Genomic DNA, 25,706 nt, shown 5'->3' on the forward strand with positions numbered 1-25,706 from the left:
CTCTATCCACTCAGCTGCCCGCTTATAAGATTTTAAAGTGGAAAATTACATTGAATTCCTTGAAATAAAAAAAGAGTTATACAATCCATTAGGGTTATATTTTCTAATGGCTAGAAGTCCAATATCTTACTGTGTAAAGGAATGGAACCTCAAAGGAATGGAATCTAATGCTTTTATGAACATACTTTGAGAGATATTAATCACTATAAACTGAATACAATTGGAACAAAAACAATGTCAACCATAAAAAAATCTCAAACACATTGACTAAATAAAAATACTATACCTATATTTGAGTCTTCTAATCCCAACAGGTGCTTGTCTAAATCATCTCTATTTTGGATACAGGGAATACTAAATTGCCATGAAATACCTAAGTTTCAAGTATAATGCAAAAGTATATTCTGTTTACATTTTCATCTAGGAAAGAAAGTTATTTAAAAATAAATTTGATCAGTTATAGAACATTCATATTACTCTTTTATTTAAGAAAATTATTAATGCATTTGTTTTTTTCTAGTTAGTCATTACATTTTTCTTTAATATACTTTAAGTAATTTCCTTTTTAAATTGCCCATGTTGCTTCAAGATAACTTACCAAAAGTCTTTTAATAAAACCCTGGGTCAACATTCTGCTTCCTGGATACCATTCTAGGTTATTAATATCTGAACAAACCATATAACTATTACTCTTTGAATAAAGTCAAACTAGTCTTCTTAGCCACAGAAATCACTCTTTTTCTCTTTGTGTTGTGGCACTGTCTCCTCCATACCTGGTGATATACCCTTTTTCATTTCTACCCCTAAGATACAATTCCTAGTTTCTTTTAAGACTCAGCTCAAGCATCACTCCACCATCTTCACCATTTCCTCGACCGCCACCACCACCACAAAAATAAATACATGCTGTTCCCTCAACCTACAATGCAAACTTCAAAGTCAGGGACTTTTACTTTTGTCTTTGCATACCCAAGTCTAAGCACTTAATAGTCACAATAAATTTTGTTTACTGACTGATTAAAGGTATTCTTCTAAACCAGTTTTGCTTATTAAGTGTTTAAGAAACAATTCTAAAAAAAAGTATCTTTGACACACATAAATTTAATTGGCATCATTAAAATTTACTGTTTACATTCTTATGTATAGACAATCTACAAAATAATAAGCTGAGTCCAGATTTGTAAAATTTGCTTATCTCTGCCTTGTAAATACCTAAACTAAAAATTTAACAATAGATTCTTTGGCGACAGTATAAATTGGCTCCAGCATACAACTGCCAGGATTTTAAGATCATCAGGAATATTGCCACTATCTGTTCAAATGGAAAATGAATCTGTTACTTGATAATAAATAAACATATCCAATGAGATGTAGACTGGTGTTGATAAAAAAAACCTTAAAAAAAACCAGAACCAATTAAACACTAGTGGAATTTTGTTGAATGGAGTGAATCTACCAATATTATTTTTTGCATTCACCAGACTCACCTTAGGCACCCAGTGGCATTACGCAGCACCTGTGAAGAATGGAGCTGTATTTTCCTATCATCCTGGAGTGGTGAATTTTCCCATCCAGAATGAGGGATGATGACTGCATTGGTCAACACTGCAAGGGCATCCTGAATAATTGGCATTTTAAGTGCATCACATGAAGAAAGATTCCAAAGGACTCCTATAAAATACAAATCAAAAATAGTATTTTTTAGTGACCACTGGTTTTCTTGCTTTAAAATTGTTTCTTTTCTTAGAGTTGTTAGTAAAATTGTCGGAGAAATACAAGATAGTGCATGTAGGTTAAAGTTTCTTCTTTAAGACTATGCCCCTTAACTTTCATTAAAAGATTAAAAAAAAGGAATTCAGTTTAGAGCATTTCTGTGGGTCCTCAGAAATAGGCTGTCAAGATCTGACAGCTAGAGAGTTTGTAATTTAGTTATCTATGTTTCATAATAGAAAAATAGCTGCTTGGAAGAACTGATTAGGTACATGATGTTGAATAGGTTTCAATCTACTGAAAATACAAGGAGAAAATCTCCCAAATTTTAACCAACCCCTAAAGTATATAAGGAAGTAGATTTGCAGAGCTATTCTCTACACAACCTACTATTTTCTACTTTGATAATCTATCTATTATAGCCTATCCAATTTGCTCTAGATCCTATATTAAATAAAATATGAAAATAAGTTCAGTTCACATGCAGGGATGCAAAAGAAAATGGGCGGAAATATGATAAGAATAAATCAGTAGGCATAATGAGTTTAGATATCACAATTGGTTCAATTGGGTAAAGGATATTTTGCTGTCTGTCTCTTTGCTTATTTTGGAAAGTAATGCCTAAGGAGGAAATGCAACCTGGGATTGCTGATGGGCAGACATTTGTGCCATCTTTGTCTAATAATATAGGAAGCAATAAAAATGGCATGTGAATGTATATTTTACTTACTCAACATGGGGGTGATAATTTCATTTTGATTAAAAATAAATATTTTAGATTCAATGCATGATAAGGAAATGAAATATTTTTCTCATTTCTATAAAGACAATTCCCAATTTTAGCATCTTACTATTCATTGAATCATAGAACTTAGTACTGGAAACGGACTTAAGAGATCTAGTCCAACTCTTGTTATGGTTAAGGAAGAGTGATTTTGCTTGTGACATTTTTAATATATGCACAAATAAACTTTATTACTTTTGACTATATTGATTTTTAATTAATTTTTTTTTGTTAAATACAAAGGAAACATCCACAAAGAAACTGAATTGTAAGTTCTTTAAGTGCATGGAGCATATATCGCTATGTTTCCCATAGGTTCTAGAAACTGCCTTGAGGATAGTAAGTCCTCAATTAATATTTGTTAAATGAATTAAAAAATGAGGTGAAGAGGAAAGGGGGTAGGAGTGGAGGGAAGAGGGTACCACATCACATGTAGCAGATTGGCTAATGTAACAGAAAAGCAAAATGACATATTAGAGGGGATGTGGAATACTTGAGACACTAATGCACTATTAGTGGAGTTATGGAATGATCCAATAATGGTGGAGAACAACTGAAATATTATAAAACTACGTATACCCTTTGACTCAGAAATACCACTATTAGATTTCTATCTTAAAGAGATAAAAAAGGAATAGGACCTATATGTACAAAATATTTATTGAAGTTCTTTCTGTGGTGTTAAAGAATTGGAAAATTGAGGGGATGTCCATTAGATGAATGGTTGAACAGGTTGTGTTATATGAATGTGATGGAATATTATTATTCTGTAAGAAATGATGAGCAGGATTCTTTCAAAAAAACCTGAAAAGACTAACATGAATTGATGAAATGAGCAGAATCAGAAGACTATTGTACACAGTAAATCGATGATCAACTGTGGATGACTTAGCTATTCTCAGCAATACAATGATCCAAGACAGTTCCAAATGACTTATGATGGAAAATATTATTCCCCTTTAGAGAAAGAACTGATGATAGAGTATGAATGCAATTCAAAGAACACATTTAAAAACTTTATTTTTATTTTTTTGGTCTGTTTTCTTTTGTAATATGGCTAATATGGAAACATGTTTTGCATAGCTGTACTTGTGTATAATTAATATCAAATTGCTCACCTTCTCAAGGGGTGCAGAAGGGAGAAAGGGAAGGAGAGAATTTGGAACTCAATATTTAAAAAAAGAAACAAATGTTAAAATTATTTTTACATGTAATTGAAAGAAAAATAAAGACCAAAAGTCTCTCAGAGAAATCTCTCTTTGAGACTGGAATTTTATATTGAAAGGAGTGATCAAATGCCAAGAGAAGGACACTCATATTTTAGAGAGAAAATAAATTATATTTTTTTAGCTAAAGAGGAAGTTAGCAAAGTTTATATAAAACAAATCATTAAACTAGATACTTATATTCCTTTGGACTCTGACAAAAACAGAAAGAAAAAGATGAAACACCTCTCATTTTCATAGCTGTTAGTTATGAAGACTAAACAAAAGCTAAGATAAATTTTCATTGTTACATAGATATTTTCCAACAAAGTAAATAGATATGTACTATACATCTCCATTACTATAGCTGATTAAATGATAATCATGGTTCTTCCAAAATGAAATTGGCAACTTTTCCCATTTCTGAAACAAGGTATTTGAAGAAATATATACATTTACATTAATTATCAATTCATATATTTTCTATTTTATAATTATTCCTGCAATCTATAGTTCCTCTGTACCTACAGTTTAGAAATTGCTTATCTTAAAACATATCTATGATGAAGCTTATATAACCAGCATCCATTTTTTTTACAAATGAGAAAACTACAAAGTCAGGTAGACTAAATGACTTATCCATAATTAGTGAGTAGTAGAGCCAAGATTTATAAACTCAGATGACCATAGATTTCAAGTTAGAAATGAATATGAGGTCGCCTAACCCAAATCTATCCTTTTTGTATATGAGCAAATGCAGGCCAAGAGAGGTTAAATGATCTGTTTCAGCAACTTTCTATATCCAATTCTAGTGTTGTTTCCATTACTTTATAATGGCTCTAATTTTAAAGAACATTTTAAAAAAATGTTTAATTTTTATTTTATATCCTTCAAGCTTCTAAAATATAATCATGCAACACTAAGAAATATGAGATTAATTTCCTCCTTTGGACTTCAATTATTACATAGACAAATGGTTTTCAAAATTCCCTTTTTCCTTCTCTCGTTTTCTCCCTCTCTCTCCCTTCCCCTCCCCTCTCTCTCAATACAGATTGATTCTTTCTCATATTTATTCAGCTTGGCAGTCCTCTGGGACCTCAATAACAGTAATACTGAATGATTACCATCTCTCTACTAAACCTACCCTCCTTCCCCTTCAAGGTCTTCAAGACATCTAGCTCCATAAATTGAATACTATACTCCTTACGAGGCTTCCAACCTTGGAGCCATCTTTAACTTTTCTTTATTCCTTATCCCCTCAGTTCAATAATTCTACCTCTATGAAATTTCTAAGATCCAGTTCCTCTACAACACATTTCCACTGTACTAATTTTTATTAAGTCCCTATCTCATCTTGCCTCTGTTATTGTACTAACTTCCTAACAGGTCTTCCTGTCTTTTTCCAATCCAGCTTCTAAATTTTTATCCAAGAAATCATCTTAATATACTTGTCTGATTATATTCTTCTTCTCAAAAATCTATAGTTACTTCCTAATATCTATAAAATAAATTGCAAATTTCTTAAAATTACATTTAGACTCCTTTACCTTCTTTATTCTCTCATATTTTGTTGTATTCCAGTCAACTGGATTGCTATCTTGTTATTATCTTTCCTTCTTCCATCAATATGACTTTGCTTATACCAACACTGATCTTTGAATACCCTTACAAAAATGCAATCTCCACCTAATGAATACTTTTCTCTTTTCAGTTTAGTGTCCCTTTTCTCATAAAGCTTCCTGGAATTCCTTTATGAAAAGAACCTATTCACCCCTCAAATTGCTCATAGTATTTTGTCTGGGATTCCTCTGCTGCAATCATACTTTAGTTTTTATCAAATTTTGTCTCGCACATGCTATTCTCCTATTAGGCACTTATCATTTTAAAGGTAGTGATTTATGGTTTTTGTCCATCTCCAGCACCTAGAAAAGCACTTTTTTTTAAAGAAAGATTTTATTTTGAATTTTACAATTTTTCCCCTAGCCTTGCTTCTCCCCCCCACCCCCACAGAAGGTAGTCTGTTAGTCTTTACATTGTTTCCATGGTATACATTGATCTAAGTTGAATGTGATGCCAGAGAAAGCATATCCTTAAGGAAGAAAAATAAAGCATAAGACATAGCAAAATCACATAATAAGATAACATTTTTTAAAATTAAAGGTATTAGTCTTTGGTCTTTCTTTATCTGGATACAGATGATATTCTCCATCACAGATACCCCATGTTAACAAAGCACTTTTTACTTATTTAATTGATTATAATTGAATAATATTGAAGGGAACTAGGCTATTCAGTGGTTAGAGGAAGCAAAGTATTTGTACATGTATTTTTCAATTCTGTTTATCCCTCCTTCCCATTCTAAACCCAACTTCAAAAGTTCTGCATCTAGAGCCAAGTGATTATTGCTGTTTCAAAGATGATTAAAAGAACATGAATTGATTGCTACAAAAATACCTAAACTTGAGTTGGAACAAGAAAAATAGCTTCAATTTTAATGTGAAATATATTTTTGTCTTTTAAAAATTTTATTTTTTAAGGTAATGGGGTTAAGTGACTTGTCCAAGGTCACACAACTAGGTAATTGTTAAGTGTCTGAGACCAGATTTGAACTCTCCTCCTCCTGACTTCAGACCTGGTACTCTATACACTGTACCACCTAGCTGCCCCCATGATGAATACTTTTAAAAAGATCTCAAAATTGTCTTTAAAAGCAAGCAAACAAAAAACATTATGAAGAATGGGCAGTGGTCATGGGAGAAATAAGGCAAATGGAAATTGAATGTTTCATCTCAGAGGTGATAAAGATGACTGGAAAAATGAAACAATCCTGAATTTTTCTTTACTATTTGTTTAATCTGTTTTCTCCTAAAAATTATTTCATCTTAATTGTACAATCTAATTCAGAACTCCATACATTTCTTAATTCACATTCATTTTACCTTTACAGACTAGTTCCCTTCATGACTCACAAATTATTATTTTTGACATTATATATATATATATATATAATTATATCTGAGTTTTATAACTTTTAAAAAAGTTTTTGCAAAGCAGTGGTGTTAAGTGACTTGCTCACAGTCAAACAGCTAGGTAATTATTTTGTCTGATACTGGATTTGAACTCAGGTACTCCTGACTCCAGGGGCAGTGCTCCATCCACTGTACCACCTAGCTGCCCTTTATAGATAGTTTTTTAAGAAATCATTTTTCAATGAATTTTAGTTTCATATCACAGTTATTCATCCCCACCTCTAGACTGAACTCTCCCTCATGACAAGAAAAAACATCAAATAAAAAACATTTCCTCTAGAAATTCTTTTTACACTGTATATAATAGTCTGGTTTAGAAGCCCTGAAGAAGGCAAGCTTCATTTTCCTGTTCCAGGATCTTCACTAGTTTTCCTAGTATTCAAAGTTCAACTTCCTTTTAATTATCTTTTAATTTACATTGCTGTTGCCCATGTGTACCTTGTTCTCTTAATAATGGAACATCTGGGTCATAGGGCAATACATTCTTTTGTATCTGTTGGGATCAAAGTTACAAAATTACTTGTCAGAAGGGTTGAACCAAAATGGCATTAGTGTGTCCTGTCCCATCATGAACCCTTCAACAAATAGTATTTTTCTTTTTATTGTTTTGGTTATCTTTGCTTTTCTCATCTATTTATATGTTTTCCAGTTTGCATGGAAATGAAATTAAAGTTCAAAGCGGTTTTAATTTGTATTTCTCTTGGTAACTGGAGCAAATTTTCACATAGATATTCTTTGACTGGTTATTTCTTAGGGATGACTTTTCTTCTACTCTTACTTCTATCTGCTTGTACAGAAGAACTAAGAATAAACCCAGGTTAATAACTATCCTGTCATCCATAGTAGATGTAGTACATAGAAGGACATTGCTGAATTTTTCTAGATAGGCTGAAAGATCCTTAAATCTCAGTCCTCTGATAAAAAAAATAAGTCTTTCCTGCTTAGCCTATGAGCACAACTAAACCAAGACATGATCAGAAATGGTGAAGGAAGCAGAAACTTTTCTGAAGCCAAAGATGAAATTTCATGAACAGAAATATTTAAGTGGTGAATGATTAGGTTTTCCATAATTTAGCATGTGGAGATGAGAAAGTGCAGATTGCAAAGAGGAGAAACAACATTCTAGAATATTTCTGTAAAGACTAGTTCTGATTTTGTCCTATCCTCTTTTTTAAATTTTCTCTTTATTTGGTTAAATGCTATCCAATTCACATTTTCATATCCCATTTTGTTTTTCCCCTTGCCTCTATCTTCTTAAGCCCTATATACCACATGTTCCCTTGCCTCAAATATTATCATAACAAAACTACCAAATGAAAAAAAGAGAAGCAAACTACTTTAAGAATTCAGAATAATAGATTCTCATGATTTCCTTTTATATCCCTACATTTTAGTCAATAGACTTCATGGTCTGTTAGAGGTGACAAACGCAGCATCCTGAGATATGTTAACTGGCACCACTGAATTTAGCTACACTACTCATCAGCTAACAGTTTTTAAAAATTTAATTTAATTTTTCAAATGACATGCAAAAATAGTTTTTAAAATTCATCCATTTGCAAGTTTTTGAGTTCCAAATTTTTCTACTACCTTTCCTTCCCTCTTCTTGCCCCATGGTGGCAAAAAAATCTGATAAAATACAATAGTGTTTTGTTTAATGTATTTCTATAGTAGTCCTGTTGTGAAAGAGGAATTAGAGCTTAGGGGGAAATATGAATAAGAAAGAAAAAACTTAGAATAAGTTTTTAAAAGTTGACATAATATACTCTTCTCTGCATTCAGACTCCATAGTTTTTTCTCTGGTTCTTGGATGGCATTTTCCATAATAAATATCTCAGAATTGTCCATGATCACTGAACTGTTGAGAGGATCTGTGTCCATGCTAGTTGATCATCTCACAATGTTGTTAATGTGAACAATGTTCTCTTGGTTCTGCTCACTTCACTCAGCATCAGTTCATGCAAGTCTTTCCATACTTCTTTAAAATCTGGCCAATTAAGATTTCTTACAAAACAATAGTACTCCATAACATTCTTATAATATAACTTGTTTAGCTGTTTTCCAAATGTTAAGCATCCTCTCAAATTCCAATTCTGTGTTGCTACAAAAAGAGCTGCTATAAATATTTTAAATTGGGGGTCTTCTCCAGTTGTTTTATTTCTTTGGGATATAAGTCTAGTAGGGGTAATGCTGGATCAAAGGGTATGCATGGGTTTTATTGCCTTTTGGATATAGCTCCAAATTGTTATCCAGTATGGTTGGATTGGTTCACAACTCTACCAATAGTGCATTAGTGTACCAATTTCCCTACATTCTCTCCAACACTGATAATTTCCTTTTGTTTTTTGTCATCTTAGCCAGACTGATAGGTATGATGTACAGAAGTTGTTTTAATTTGCATTTCTCTAATAAATAGTGATTTGGAGCATTTATTAAATAGCTTTAATTTATTCATCTGAAAACTGCTTGTTCATATCCTTTGACCAATTATCAATTGGAAAATGACTTGTAATCTTATGAATTTGCTTCAGTTCTCTATATATTTTAGAAATGACTGCTTTATCAGAAATTCTATCTGTGAAAATTGTTGCCCAACTTTCTGTATTCCTTCTAATCTTGAGTGCATTAGTTTTATTTTTGCAAACATTTTTAATGGTACCTATTACTTGTTTGCTCATAAACTTCTCTTCTATCAATAGACCTGACAGACTATTTCTTGTTCTCCTCCTTTATCCATCTCAACCAACATTTTGGTATAGGATATGAGATGTGATCCTATGCCTAGATTTTGCAGTACTATTTTCCATTTTTCCCAGACATTTTGTCAACCAGTGAATTCTTATCTCACTTCCTACTATTTCTTTTGTACCTAATCTAATTCACAGATCCACTTCTCTATTTCTTAGCCAGTATCAGACAGTTTTGATGATTACCATTTTGTAATATAGTTTTAGATCTGACTACCTTCATTTAATTTTGTTGCTCTAAATGAAATGTGATACTATTTTTTCTAGTTTCATAAAATAGTTTTTGGTAGTTTAATTGTTATAGCATTGAATAAATAATTTAATCTGCGTAAATTGTCATTATTCCTATATTAGTTTTGCCTAACCATGAGCAATTCACATTTTTCTAGTTGTTTAAATCTAATTTTATTTATGTGTAAAATATTTTGTAATTATGTTCATATAGTTTCTAGGTTTATCGCCCAAGTATTTTGCATTGACTATAGTTATGTTAAATGGAATTTTGCTTTCTGTCTCTTGTTAAAGAGATACCTATTGTTAAGTATCAAAGCTTAGAACTTTTTTGTTGTTTTTTTTTTTGGCTCATTTTGATAGCTGAGCTCTGCTCCAGGCACAGGGAGTATAGTCCCAAGCTTTTTGTATTGGGGATGGGATCTGGTCCCTGGTTTATTGCTTGTCTATGGCACTGCCTATGTAGCGGTTTGTTCTCTCCTTAAGGGTAACTGGTATTCTTCTTACTTATGGTGTTGCCAATGCAGTGGTTTGTTCCCTACATTTGGGTAATCCAACCCAAAACTGTTACCAGTTGCACCAGCCTTTCCAGTGCTTGAACTATGTCTTCCAAGTTGAGTTTGGGACTCTAACTGCTGGGCTGATGCATTGCTGGCTTAATGAGCCAGAACCTGAGCTGTGACTTGGCTAAAGCCCCCTACTCTCTCATCTATGCTGGGCTATTCTTTCCTTTTAGTCAGAAGAGACAGACCTTTACTGAAGTTACTCCATGATATCTTAAGTTGAGAACTTGTCTCACTCTCTTTTTGGGGGGATCTCTATCTTTAGAACATGTAGAAGCTTCATTTAAAGTTGTTTCAGGAAAAGCTCTGAGAGCTTCCTCACTTCTTTCTGCTGTCATCCAGATGATACAGTAGAAAGCTTTCTAGCTTACTCAGACTTGCAAGAATTTTCATTTCACTGACAAAGCCTTAAAAACCTAGGATGTCTTCTATTTCCCAATGAGGCATCAAGATAAGCTTTAAGTCTATCAGTGAAATTTCATTTGATAAAGGATACTTTTGGGGTATTCAGATTATAGTTCTAAAAAGAAATGTGTCTAGGATATTAAATCTTTGCTAAATTATAAATATTTCTGAGGGAAAGGACTGAAGCTATTAAATCAGTTCAACCTTTGCTTTGTGTCAAGTGTTCCAACTTAACAAATGTTTTTAGATGAAAAATTCAAAGAAAAAGAAAGTGGTGGAAAGAAGTATCAAATTCAACATTACCAAAAATAAATCTAAATTGCCTATTTGCTATGCCAAATTGTTGAATTTCCAAAACAGATACTTTTGATAATTCTTTGTAGACATCATAAATGACGGCTTATAGAGCAAAACTTTCAGGAAAAAAAGAAACATTTTGATATTTACTCTACAAAAAAATTTAAAAGAACACAATCTGATAGGGAAATTGTACAATGAGATAAAACTATGAATAACTTGAGTTTGCAATATCTTACTATCTTAAAAGTATATAAAAGGTCACCACTTTCACTAATATAATAAAGATAACATGATTATTTTAGAATCGCTAACAAGATTATGAATTTATAATGAAAAGATGTTAATATCTTCCAATAAACTTAAAACTTCTATTAAAGTTTACTTAAGGAATTTTGCTTAATTTTATTTTGATTTCATAGCTGTCCCTGAGGTTGAATGGAAACATGGCTAGCACAAAGTCTTAAAGATTTGTCTGCCCCTCTGAAGGATTCAATGTCCATGGTCACAATAGGATAAATTATTGGAGGGAAAAATCTGATTTCACTGTCTGCCCTACATCCAGTACACCATGCTATCTTTCACTTTAATTCATTCTTTAGTTAGCGGAGTAAAAGTATTGTGGTTTTAAATATAGTCCTGATGGAGACTTTAAATGAAAAAAAAAATAGCTAATGATATACTTTGAATATGTTCATTTTTTTCCATTTACAGAATGACTTTTATTTAAAACTTTTCATATATATATATGTATATATAATATGTGCATGCTCACACATACATACATACATACATGCATACATACCCTAATATTCAGTGAAGCACTTTTTATAGTGTCAAGGAGCTAGAAATAAATTTTGTGCCCATTGATTGGGGCACATGTGATATATGTTGTAGTTTATAACTACTTTGTCAGAAATGATGGGTATGAAGAATTGGGAGAAATATGAGAAGACATATGTCTTCTCATTTGATACAGTAGGAAGAGTACTGCCCCTGGAGTCAGAGACCCTGGATTCTAATTGCTTAACTTTTCTGGACCTGTTTCCTCAACTATAAAATGAGGGTGGTATACTTAATGGTCTCTAAAGTCCAAGACTATGTCTTGATATATATAGTGACATAAGAAAGAAAATAAAGTACACAATGACTATAGTTATGTATAGGGTAGCAGAAAAAAATGGTTATTGTATAATTACCAAACTTAGCTTTAGACATTTTTCAAATGCTCCTACCCTTTCCACCTAAAGGGTGCTCACTATGAGTGTATAGTATTGAATATACTGTCAGATGAAGTAGATGTATTAGTTAGTTTTAAAATTTTTTTGTTTCTAAAATGTTATTACAGATTGCTGGCTTACTTGGGGAAAGGGAACATATTCAATAATGTTTGCAATATAAATAAAATCAAATTAAAATAAATAAAAGGGCAAGATAAAGAAAATAAAAGAAAACTATTCCAAACCCAGATAGAATGTTATAAAGCAGTGATGGCATTAGGAAGATGTGCAGGATTTCATTCTGGACTGTGGCTATTAAGAGTTTAAAATGCTATTACATGACTGTTTCATGAATAGGGTGATTAAATTTTAAAAAAGGTCATAAGAAAACTCTACCATAGCTATATATTCATTTGATAAGTATATTTAAGAGCATAGAGTAACTGATACAAAACATATTTTTGTGTAAATGCAAAAGTTAATCAAATACCCATATTTCCAATTAATAATAAAAATATAACTTTTAATCTTTTTTATTATTAAAGATGCTTTTATTGCTCTTTTGCTATAATGCCACCTTAATTTCTCAACATATCTCTCCCTTTATTCCTATCTAGTCAACCATCCATTGTAATAAAGAACAAAAAACAAAGAAAGAAAATAAAGGGAACTTTATCACAACTAATCAACAGCTCAATTAATTATATTCAGTGTGTTCCCCAAATAGGGTCACTTATCTTGCAAAGAATGATCATTTCTCTATATTTAAGCTTGGCCATTATAATAATGCAGTGTTTGATTTTTGTTACTGTTATTCTTTCTATTTACATCATTGTATCATTGTGTTATATTATTTTTATGGTTTTGCTTGTTTTGGAGTAAATCATGTAGCTCTTTGTATGCCTCACTATAGTCTTCTTATCAATTATTTTTGATGGTTTGATAATATTCTATCCATTCACAATTTTGTTTATCTATATCTCTTAGGTGAACAGCAACCTTGTTTCCATTGAGGTCCCTGCTACTTACAGCTTCAGAATGTGGACACTGGAGAGATCCTTCCAGATCCCATAGTTTAAGAAGGCAGCCTAGGGCAGTTATCTCATCATGTCCCAACTGGCTTCAGGCCTTCAAGTTTTCTTCCAGCCCATTCCTCTTTTCTGCCTTACTTCTTTTCAGTTTCTTTTTATGTGTTGTCTTCCCCACACGAGATTGTGAACACCTTAAGGGCAGAGACTGTCTTTTGCCTTTCTCTGTAATCCCATAGTTTAACAGTGTTCAACACATAGAAAGAACAAATGTTTATTGACTGACTGATTGACCACAACACAAAATGCTATTATAAATATTTTAGCATAAACTGAGCATATATTTATATCTTCTACTTCTTTGGAATACTCTCATGATATATGGGTCAAAGGACTGGAACATTCTTTATTCAATTTTCAAGGACGGCATACATGATGGTCTGGCAAAATGGTAAGTAATTTTTATATATAAGAGAGTTAATTCAAAAAATTATTCAAGCAAAAGTCCTCAAGTACTTTTATGATCTTTAAGAACACTGAAATTGGCTCAATTTGGTTATAGAGAGATCTTATCAAAGGTATACATTTAAGATATTAATGAATAAATTCTAAACTTTGGATGTCTCCTGTGTGTGCACTAAGAAGCAGTCATAACCTTATGTCAGGGCTGGGAACACTTTAGGCAATATCCTTTTCAGAGTTGAATGGCTACTAAAAGTGACCTTTATAAAAAAATTGTCAAACTTCTAGCATGACTGTGAGTGACTAATTCATAACTCATAAAGGAAGTATAAAGAAATAGTTATGCTCATTTGTTTCTTTAGAAGGTATAAAGAGATTGTTAAATTAAACTAATACAATTAAAAAGTGGCTTAGAAATGGTTGGCTACTGTTTGTGGTGGCAATGAACTGGAAATCAAGTAAATGTCCTTCAATTGGAGAATGGCTTAGCAAACTGGGGTGTATGTATATCATGGAACATTATTGTTCTATGAGAAACTTGAGGGATGGGAATTCAGGGAAGCCTGGAGGGATTTGCATGAACTGATGCTGAATGAGATGAGCAGAACCAGAAAAACACTGTACACCCTAACAGCAATGGAGGTGATGATTAACCTTGATGGGCTTGCTCATTCTATCAGTGCAGTAATCAGGGATAATTTGGGGCTGTCTGCAATGAAGAATACCATCTGTACCCAGAGAAAGAACTGTGGAGTTTAAACAAAGATCAAGGACTATTAACTTTAATTTAGAAAAAAAACTGATATCTTATTGTCTGATCTTGTTATCTCTTATACTTTATGTTTCTTCCTTGGGGATATGATTTCTCTGTCATCACACTCAATTTGGATCAATGTATACTATGGAAATAATGTAAAGACTGGCAAATTGCCTTCTGTGGGGGGGGCAAGTAAGATTAGAGGAAAAATTGTAAAACTCAAAATAAATAAAATCTTAAAGTTCAAAAAAATGGTCAGCTAAAATATAGAAATGACTCTTATAGTTTTTAAAGAAAGTTAGCTAGCGATGCAATGAATCAAGACATGTGGAGCTTTGTGAGTCAAGAAGGATGTTGACAAGTCATAAATGGAGGGGAAAAAACCAAAATCTAAATAGGGAATTATTCTTTACTTCTTCCAAAATACAGGTGGTATGTGTTGGGCTAAGAATATTACCTAAAATATACTAAGCATTTAATAAATGCTTACTTATTGATTTTCATAGGGTAGATGGACACTGATGGTTAAATTTGCTTAGTCACCTACAACAACCATAAAATACACAGGCAAAGAAAACATTTCGTTTATAATAAAACTTGTCATAGATTAGAAAATATAGACATTTCCTAAGCACAAATAAGTTTATATATTTTATTTTGCAAAACAACTAGGTGGTGGAAATGGGTAAGCACTAGAGCTAGAATCAAGATGATCTGAATTCAAATCCTGTCTCAGACCTGACTTAGTTATGTGACCTTGATAAGTCACTTAAGAACTCAGCCTCTGGGGTGGCTAGTTGACCCAGTAGATAGAGCACTGGCCCTGGAATTAGGAGGACCTGAGTTCAAATGCAACCTCAGACACATAATACAAATTTAGCTGTGTGATCTTGGACAAGTCACTTAACCCCATTGCCTTGCAAAACCAACAACAAAAAAAAAGAATTAATTATGGGGGCAGCTAGGTGGCACAGTGGATAAAGCACTGACCCTGAAGTCAGGAGAACCTGAGTTCAAATTTGGCCTCAGACACTTAATAATAATCACCTAGTTGGGTGACCTTGGGCAAATCACTTAACCCCATTGCAAAACAAACAAACAAACAAACAAACAAACAAAGAACTCAGCCACTGTTTCCTCATCTGTAAAATGGGTACTACAATAATAAAGTGCTACATAAATGTTACCTATTTTGTAAAGATTTTGATTACTCTCTTTTATGGATCCCTATAGGAATAAGAGTTTGGAGGTTATTAGTATAGTTTGGAGGTTATTAGTATAAAACAACTCAGGGTTCAGTCAAGGTGATTTAGTAGGACTGAGTCTAACTTAATAACTGTCAAATGTAGATTGGATTTTCTAACTTAACTGAAATAAAATCTTTCAGCGCACTGGATTTGGAGTCAGAGAACCTTATCAGATTTAATTCTCTTCTCTTATAGTTTCTAATTATATGACCTTGAAAAAACAATTTAAACTCATTGGACCTAAGTCTCTCCATGAGTACCACAAGGAGTCTGGTTTAAAAGCTATCTGAGGTCCTTGTGCTTCTTCCATTAAAACATCTGAATCTGTTACCTTATTTTTTTCTTCTTCAGCCTTTAGTAAATCCGTCCTTAGAGCTTACAAACTTTCTTTTGTTTTTCTCTTGCTATTCCTCAACTCCTTTTCATTTTTCAAACTTGAAAGAGTCATATATGGTTATCATTAATACAAATGAATTGTCCTTTAAAATTTTATCCTATTTCTTTTCCTCCATTGGTAGATTTTTCTACCCTATGAGCATTTATTAGCATGCCATACATGTAGTAGGTACTCAATAAGTCCTTCAATTGATATATATCTCCTTTCTCAGACAGTCAGAAATCGAGTGTTTAAAAGAATATCATGAGTTTGAGACCACCTGCAGTTTGCTGACAAAAGAAATGATGAATGCACCATGAATAGCATCTAAGTGGAATTTATAGTATTGGGGTCATATCTTATCAGTAAACACGTTCTAATAATTTTTTCTTTTTTTTAATGTGCACTGCATTGTGCAATCATTATCTCACAAGTTTTACATATGAGGACCATAATCAAGATCAGATAAGATGAACACAAAAAACTTATTGAACTAATGTTTTTCAATAACTTCAGCAGTAATACTTCTAACACTTTTTAGAACTGTATAAAATAACAGAAAAGTTCATTTAAGAATGAAAAATACAGATTATCATAGGACATATTGAGTGGAGTTTCAATGAAAGGGGTATAGCACTACAAGATTTCAAACTATAATGTAAAACATTATGATCAAAGATGGCAGAGTCCAAATAGCAATTCAGCTTAACTGTACTAACATTTATTCCTCTCTAAAACAACTTTAAAAACTCGTCAATTTAATTTTGGAGAGACAGGGTCAACAAAAGATAAGAGTAAGGCCTTTTTAGCCTAAGACAACTCAGAAGGTTGGCAGGACAGGTCTTTGATACTGGAATGGAAGCCAACTAGGAAAGTGGCAGAAGGTCTTAGAGTCATCTAAGTCCAAAGATGGTAAGGAATGAAGGGAGCAGTGGTCAGAAAACAAGTCAGAATATATTACAAGGAACTCTTTCCTGTCATTGAGTACAACTTGTGCTGAATAACAATTCTATTATCTATGTGCAGTTCTGATTCAGAATTCCATGGCAGAGAGGAATATTTCTCATCAGTCAATGAGAAACAAGAGTTCTGATCACTAGTTCTAAGGTCAAGAGTTCTAGCACCTAAGAGACTGTGGATAGAAAGACCAGTTATGATACCTCTAAAATAGATCAGGGAAGAATGGATATAGGTTTGAACAAGGCTGAATGAATAGAAAAGAAAACGGGATAAATTGCAAAAATATAATTAATAGAACTTAGCAATTGACTGGGATGACAAAAAATGCAGAAGGAAAGATTATTGTTCTTTTAAAAGCATCTGTTTTAGAGCCATCCTTTGGTTGAATGAGGACAACTGAAGGTGAATATATACTTGAACATTATGGAGCACATTTTGTGATAGTAGAACAAATTTCATGGGGGATAAAGTCACTTATTTTTTACAATTCCTGAATCAGAGTGGGAACTGCATAACCTGAGAGTGGTAAGGCATGCATAATGGAGAAAAGGGTAATATGATTGGAATGCAAAACATAATAGGATTTTCAGAAAACAATTTAGGAAAAGTGACAATCTCGCTTACTTAAATGCTATGTGGCATACAGCATTATTCCTTGAGGTAAAATTACACAATTGATAAAAATGCCTTTCTGAGGTATTGTTGAAAATGCTGAACACATGTAATCCATTTATCTACTGAGTAGCACTGAGATATTTATGCAAAGAGGACCGTATTCTATCCTAAGGAACTGAAAGGAAGACTTTATTGGACAATAAAGCCAAAGCTTTGGAACTCCTTTTTCTGGTCTATTTCAAATGGAATTTATATTATTCATATATTTGAAATTAACAATTTCTCATCAGTGGCTACATAAAATAAAACTATTAATTGTATAATATAATTAAAACATTAAATACTAATTCTCAAGAACTGAATGTTTTTGTAAAATATATAGTCTTCAATGGTCTTACATGTATTTTAAAGATGATGAAAATCGTATATGGATGGAGCTACTGCAAAATCTCTGTGGGAACCTAGTACCAAGTAAATGTTCATTAGCAGATTTACTCATCTTCCTTTCATTTGATAATGTTCTTTCACTAATGTCAATTAATTTCTTTTCCCATTAGTGTTTCTTTCCCAAAAGTTGGAACATGTTTTTCCTCTTCTCTAAGTAAAGAAGAATTAGTGAATGAATAGATATCTAGACTCAAAGTCCTAAAGACCTAAGTTTAAGTTAAATACTTGACCCATAATGACTGTGGGATACCAGGGCCAGTTAGAGTCCCAGTGATCTACACCAGAGATGTCAAACAATGAACTGAAGCCAGGACCAGAAGAAAATGTAACAATGAACAAAAATATAATCATAACAAATAGCCAAAATTTGTAAATCATTTACTTTGTGGCAGATAATATGCTAATTACTTGATAATGTTATCTCATTTGAGATACTCAACAACCCTGGGAGGCTATTATTATGTCTATTTTATTGATGAGAAAACTGAGGCAAATAAAGATTAAGAGACTTGACCAGAGTCACACAGCTAGTAAGTGTCTGAGGCTTTGTTTGGTGTCAATCTTGGGCACCATCACCTGGACAATATTACATTTTTAGAACTATATTTCTATATGGTCTCTAGGGATCATTAATGTATGGATTACTGGCCTCAGGTTCTATCTTAATTTGGCACCACTGCTCTAGGCAACTCTCTAAATTTTTTTCAAGTTACAGAAAAGGTACTGATTTTCACTTGTAGAGTTTTCTCACCTATATGTGACCTATGACTATGAAATCAGAGGTTTAGTTTCTATATTTAGCCCTTGTATCATGAAACCAGGGTACAATGAATTAAGCTACCTGCTGGGAATTAGCTTCTCTATATTCAGCTAATCTGTCCTCAGAAAATACAGTTTTATCACTGGGCCATACTGAAAGGCTTCCTGAAGTGTAGAGCTTGCCAAAGTTTTCACTCTACAGCATAACCCTTGACCACCATCAAGGCAGCTAAGTGGTGCAGTAGGTAGGGTGGCTAGGAAGACCTGAGTTGAAATCTAACCTCAAACATTTCCTAGTTGAGTGTGTTCACTTCACCTCTATCCGTCTCAGTTTTCTCATCTGTAAAATGGCACTTATATAAAGAAACTGCTGTGAGGATCAAATGAAATAATATTTTTTAATATGAATAGCATAGTCCCTAGCACTTAATGGTAATTAATAAATTCTTGTTTCCTTTTGAAATTTTACATTTAGATGTCAAATAATGCCTGATTCTATTTAAATGTGAATATTTTATGGTTATTATTATTATTATAGTAGATAAGTTTCTAATTTGTAGTTAGGATTATGGCATAGTAAAGCAATTAGAAAAGAAATAGTGGTTGTACTTTTCAGTGCTCATTTAATTCCTGCTAACATTTCAAGGTCATGTTCAAATCTCATAATTTCTTTCAAACCTTTCTAGACTACCCTCCTTCATCGTAAAAGGATTAAAAAAAGGTTTAAAGGAGTCATGGTCCACTCTCCTTGCTTAAGGAGGCTTCTTGTTTTCCTAGCTGAATGACTTCTAATTGTTTATACCTGGGCAGATTAGTGGAGGATAACTGGGGCCTAGAAATGTATAAACAAGCTGGCTTCTGACCTGGAGGCACAGTGTCAAACAGATGGCTTGACATTCCAATTTGCCTGTAGCTTCTAGGATAAACCAAGAGTTCCACTTGCAATCAAGGAGGGAATAGTTCCTGTGACTTGCAGGATTTGTGCTATTTGTCTTCCTGCCTGAGGCTCTCATCAACTTAGTACAATAAACTAGGGCTCATCTTCCTGCTTGAGGAGGTGTGAGGCCAGGGGAATGCCTCTCTATATTCTGGCTTATTAGGTAAGATAAAGGGTTTCCACATGAGACAGGGAGGGGAGAAGTGCCCAACCAAGGAAAGAATTCAATTAAGGAAAAGATTCTGAGGAGACCAAAGGAAATCAAAACCTGTTTAATAAATTGACTAGGGGAAGCATATGGTGATCATGAAGAAGAAGATAATATTTGAACTCCTGAGGCTATTCTCCAGATAAGCTCCTCACACAGAGGAAAGTAAACAATTTCTGGCTTATAAGAGAGAGAGACCTATAAAAAGAGGTAAGGTTGCAGCAGAAATTTCAGGAAGATATACATCATCTGCATAGAAATCTGTAAGACTTCATGTAGAATCAGAGTAGATAATATTTTGGTCATTTCCCATGCTCCAAAGATGAAGTTGGAAGATTCACAAGTATTAGTTGGTTATTACAATGAAGGGGAGAGCTGTTTCACAGTGTTTCAGAAGCTAGCACCAAATCATAATGATGGCCTGGAAGAGACCCCAAGCATCTTCTGAAACAACACTCTCATTTTATACATGGGGAAACTGAGTAAGTTGCCCAAGGTCATTGAGGTAGTAAATTTCCATGGGGGGATTTGAACCTGTCTTCTATGACTTCATAATTCTTTCTACACATATGACTCTTTACAACTTATAAAGTATCTTGCTCACAATAATCAAATAGAGCAAATGTTCAAAGTATTACTTTATGTTACTATCCTCCTTTTACAATGAAGAAATTGTAAGGGAGATCATGACTCATCCACAGTCATATAGCTAGTAAATGGCAGTACCAGGACTCAAATATTGGTCTTTAATTTTTAATTTGCATGTCCCTTCCTACTTAAACAAGCTGCTTTTCTAATTGTTTCACCACTCAAAGGATCTGGACAATGCATTCCCAATATGAATCACAAAGTGATCAGAGATATAGTAGTCCTGATACAAATAAATTATCAGGATATTGTTAGAAAATTCATTGTTAAAAGCAAAATATCTTATAGATTTTTTGACTTCTGTGCCTGACAGCTTCATTCATTCATTCATTCATTCATTCATTTATTAATTTATTTATTTTTGTCTGGCAATTTTGAAAGGGTAATAGAAGCAATCTTCAAAAGCTGCTTTTTTTAATTTAATTCTTATCATTAAAGAAGTAAAGTGGACAAGTGATAATAAGATTGTGAAATACTTGACCATATCATCTTATAATTTATAATAGCAATGGAAAAATCAATAGATTTGTATAGATTTTAAATTTCTAAAGGTTAAGAAAAATAGTTGCATAACTAATTCAAAGTTCTAAAAAACAACTCTGATAATACAATTGCAAATAATTCTGATAAGAAAGACAGGAAGGGGAACCTTTAGAGATCAGTGTGGCTACATAGGAAGCTCTCCAATTATCTCAGATTTTCATGTTCAAAGAATATGCAAGAATATGAAAGGAAACAGCAACATAGGATGTGTTAATGAAATAATTATTTCAGAAAGAATGAAGGTCATATTGACCTGAAACATTTGGGAATTATTAAGTACACATTTTTTTTGTCTGATTGTCTTGGAGTAAGGAATGCTCAATGAGAGAAGTTCCTTCCTTGATGCAGTACTTCAATTCACCGGTATACTATTTTTTACAGTTTCCTAGGTTGGTGATATCAAATTCAAATAGAAATAGGGGCCACTAATCCAAAGATAAATATTCTTGCTGACCACTTACTGATCTATAATTAATATATAATATTATCTATGTTTTATTGTATTCTTATGTAATCTCAGTTGGTAGCACTCAGGAATGTTGTAGGGCACACATTTCAGTGTCTAAACACCATTATGTTTAGTGACTTGTCTATTATTGTGGACCTGGAGTATCTGGGGCAGGATTTGAAATTATGATTTCTTCCAAGAGCAACCCCATATACTCTATGCTAAACTATCTCCTTTTAAGAACGAAATGCAAGCTTCTAAAGGCATGTTTAAAGCAAGAGAAGGGTAAGGAGCAATAGGGCTTATCCTCCTTAATTTCATGTGAAATTCTTGTCTTATCTTAGAAACTCTAGGCAAAATGTAATGTCAAGCCATCTGGTTGACATGAAGCCTCCAGGTCAGAAACTACATTGTTTATTTCATTCTGTTATCCTCTGCTAATCTGCCCAGGAATAAACAATTGGCAGTCATCTAGCTAGGAGGAAGAGAAATTTCCTTAAGCAAGGAAATTCTTGAACAAGACTCCTTTAAATCCAGGAAATCCTTTTTACCATGGAGGAGGCTACCATGGCATAGCCAAGAGAGACTTTTCAGAAAATAAGAAATTTACATATGTTCCTTCTTAAACTTGAACAGGTGACAAAGAGAACTCTTCAAGTCTATTTTTACTTCTGTCTTCTCTAACAAGAACTATCTTTAAATCAGAAAATGTAGAACTACAATGGTCAAGAGGAAATTTTTTAAAAATACAAGAATATATTAAGATACTACCAAAGAGTTCTCAGGGCAGCTTAGGTGGCACAATGGATAGAGTCCTGGGTCTGGAATCAGGAAGACTCATTTTCTTGAATTCAAATATGGCCTCAGACACTTATTTGCTGTGTGATCCTGGAAAAATCATGTAACCCTGTTTGCCTCAATTTCCTCATTTTTATATAAGTTAGAGAAGAAAATGGCAAACCATTTTCAGTATTTGTGCCAAAAAACCCCTAAATAGGACCACTACTAAGTCAGACATAACTGAAAAATGGCTGAATAACAGCAAAACTGTTTCCTAAACAAATTCAAATTTTCAGCCTTGATATATTTATAGTTTATATATTATATAATAAAAAATTGATACCTATGTATATCACAGATTAGTGTTTCTGACTTCCTAGTGCAAAACATTTCCCTTTTGCCACCACTATCCTACATGTATTAGCATTTACCATTATAATGTGAACTCTTTATAAATAATAAATGTCTTTGTTGTTTTTTTATCTTTACCTCAATGTCCAGAAAGTAAGAAGTGCTTAAAGACATTTCAATCATTCATTTATCCATCTATTCCATTAGCCAGTGATCTTGATAGTGATTTTTCAGGAAAATTTTATAATAGATAAAAATAGATATGGGTATAGTGTATAGATTTTGGCAAGGGATTTGACAGACTATCCTTTTAGGAAGGAGAAATGGTAACTGGATGATAGTACAGTTGGCAAGATTTATGGCTGCCTAACAACCAATTCCAAAAGGGTTATTAATTAAATGAAGACAACATAGAAAAAGCTCTTCAGTGGATTGCTAAAGGCTTCAATGATTTAAATGAACACATAATAGAAATGTGATCACATTCATAGAAGATAAAATTGGGAATAATATTAAATATAATGGATAATAGACTATGGATTGATAAAGATGTCAACAGACTATAGTCATGACAATTAATATTGTTAGCATTTATATAGCAACTTAAGTTCTCCAAAATGCTTTATAGATAGTATCTCATCTAATTCTCACAGCAACCCTAAGATGCAGGTCCTATTAACATCTCTGATTTCTAATTCATGCCATTGTTGAAAAGACTGAAACTTTTGGAAATTATTAAGTACATTTTTTTTTTATCTATGAAAGGTTTTGAAAGATTGCACTAACAGAAGTATTTGTTATTTTCATTTTACAGATGAAGAAACTGCGATTGAAAGAAGCTGAATGACTTGTCTGGGTTCATCCAGCTCATAAATGTCTCTGCTGGTATTTGAATCTATGTTTATTGAATTTAAATCTACTTATTCAGGTATAAATTGGACTAAATGATCAATGAGTTGTCATCTACCCTGCCATGGGCAATTAGGTGGTACAGTGGATAGAGCCCTGGCCTTGGAGTCAGGAGGATGAGAGTTCAAATCCAGCCTCAGACTTTTGACACTATGTGACCCTGGGCAAGTTACTTAATTCTGCATTGCATTCAGGACCTTCTCCAGTCATCCTGATTCATATCTGTTTGCTAGATCTAAATGACTCTGGAGGAGAAAGAGAGGTTGGTGACTTAGCTCAGCATCCTCTCATTCAAATCTAATTCATGAGCTTGCCATGGCATCACCTCCCTGAAGTCATGTCTTTTTTAAGGAAGGATGACAGCATCATCTGCTTTGCCACTGATTTTTTTAGACCACCAGTTTATGAATATGTTAAGAACCACTAGAATCTAGACTATCACAGACCATAATGAGGAAGATTTAAGCCATTCAATATTTCCCCCCTAGACCATCTACCTGACCCATCATCCCCACCTAGGCTATCTCTTGCTATGTGTATTATACTTAATCATTATTACCTTTATTCCTGAAAAGGGTATATAATTTGACTAGCCTCTTCTGCCTTGTGACATCTCAGAATAAAACACCCAACCCTGGCCACAATTCCCCAATATGTGTTTCCATCCCTTATTAGAATTTAAGTTGCTTGGGCAGAGCCAACATGGCAGCAAGAGAAGAGCTTCTCTTAGGTTCTCTCTCCAAAATATTTCAAAAAACTTTAAAATTATGACTAACTAAATTTTTGAGAGACAGAACCCACAGAAAGATCCAGTGAGGCAATTCTCCAGCCCAAGATAATCTGGAAAATAGTGGAAAAACTCTGTTCCATGGCGTTAGACAAGCAGTCTCACCCGAGCAAAGGGACTTCAGCCTCTTGGGAACAGCCCCAGGGCATCTGGGAGTGCTGGCTCCTGGCAGCAGAAGCAGTTTCCTGACCTGTACCCCAGGAAGTACCAAGCATAACTTGGAAGATCAGCAGGGAGACCTCTGCCACAGGGAGCATGAAGTCCAGGCCCTCAGTGCAGCTGCAGCACTCTGAGAAGCCCATGCTCTCAGCACAATCCGGCACTCAGTGTGGACTGGACGGCCCAGATCCAGGAAATGGAAGCAGACCTTTGGAGTCACCCAGGAGGAAGCTCCAGACAGCTGTGTCCTGAGTGCTCAGCCCACCAAAGGTAAGGGAGTGGCGGGAGACTTCCAAGGTCTGTCCCCTGTCCCTGGAATAGGACTCTGTGGCTCTGACCACATTCAGATCCTGATCCTAGTCTAGGACCCCCATAGAGCAGGGACCACCCCACCCCAGCCCTGTGACAAAGGGGTGAATTTGTGGTCATTCACAGACCAGCAGAGTGATCAGAGCCTCACACATTGAGGTGGAGATATCCCAGTAAAACTCAAAAGCTCAGGAAGCACTCCAAAACTAGGCACAGGCTGGGGAAATGAGTAAACAGAAAAAAAGGAACCTGATCATTGACAAATACTTTGTCAATGTTAAGGAGGATCAAAATACTCAATCTGAAGATGAGGAAGTACAAACTTCTGCATCTAAAGACTCAAAGAAAAATAGAAGTTGGGCTCAGGCTATGACACAACCCAAAAAATACAGAAGAAAAATTGGGAAAAGAAATGAGAGAGATGCAGGAATAACATGAAAATGAAGCCAGCAGTTTAATCAAGGAGATCCAAAAAAATGCTAAAGAAAATAACATGTTAAAAATCAGCTAAGGTCAAATGGATAAAACAGTTCAAAAAGTTATGGAGGAGAAGAATGCTTTAAAAAGCAGAATTGGCCAGATGGAAAAGGAGATAAGAAAGCTCTCTGAGGAAAACAAATTCTTCAGAAGTAGAATGGAGCTAAAAGGAAGCTTATGGCTTTACAAGAAATCAAGGCACAATACTTCAACACCAAAAGAATGAACAGTTAGAAGAAAATGTCAAATACCTCATTGCAACAAACAACTGATCTGGAAAACAGAGTCAGGAAACATAATTTAAAAAT

General features: G+C 33.7%; 1 protein-coding gene across 3 annotated transcripts in view; it reads right to left on the minus strand.

Annotated features, from left to right (window-relative positions):
- CTNND2 (catenin delta 2) overlaps positions 1-25,706 on the minus strand; it is a 1,202,081-nt gene that overhangs the window by 242,346 nt on the left and 934,029 nt on the right. For all 3 annotated transcript variants that reach the window (XM_074205345.1, XM_074205344.1, XM_074205347.1), the window contains one exon: positions 1,488-1,671. In XM_074205345.1, coding sequence (XP_074061446.1) covers positions 1,488-1,671 — 184 coding nt within the window. The remainder of the gene's footprint in view (positions 1-1,487; positions 1,672-25,706) is intronic.

The sequence above is a fragment of the Macrotis lagotis genome, chromosome X, assembly GCF_037893015.1.
Source record: "Macrotis lagotis isolate mMagLag1 chromosome X, bilby.v1.9.chrom.fasta, whole genome shotgun sequence".
Taxonomy (NCBI): domain Eukaryota; kingdom Metazoa; phylum Chordata; class Mammalia; order Peramelemorphia; family Peramelidae; genus Macrotis; species Macrotis lagotis.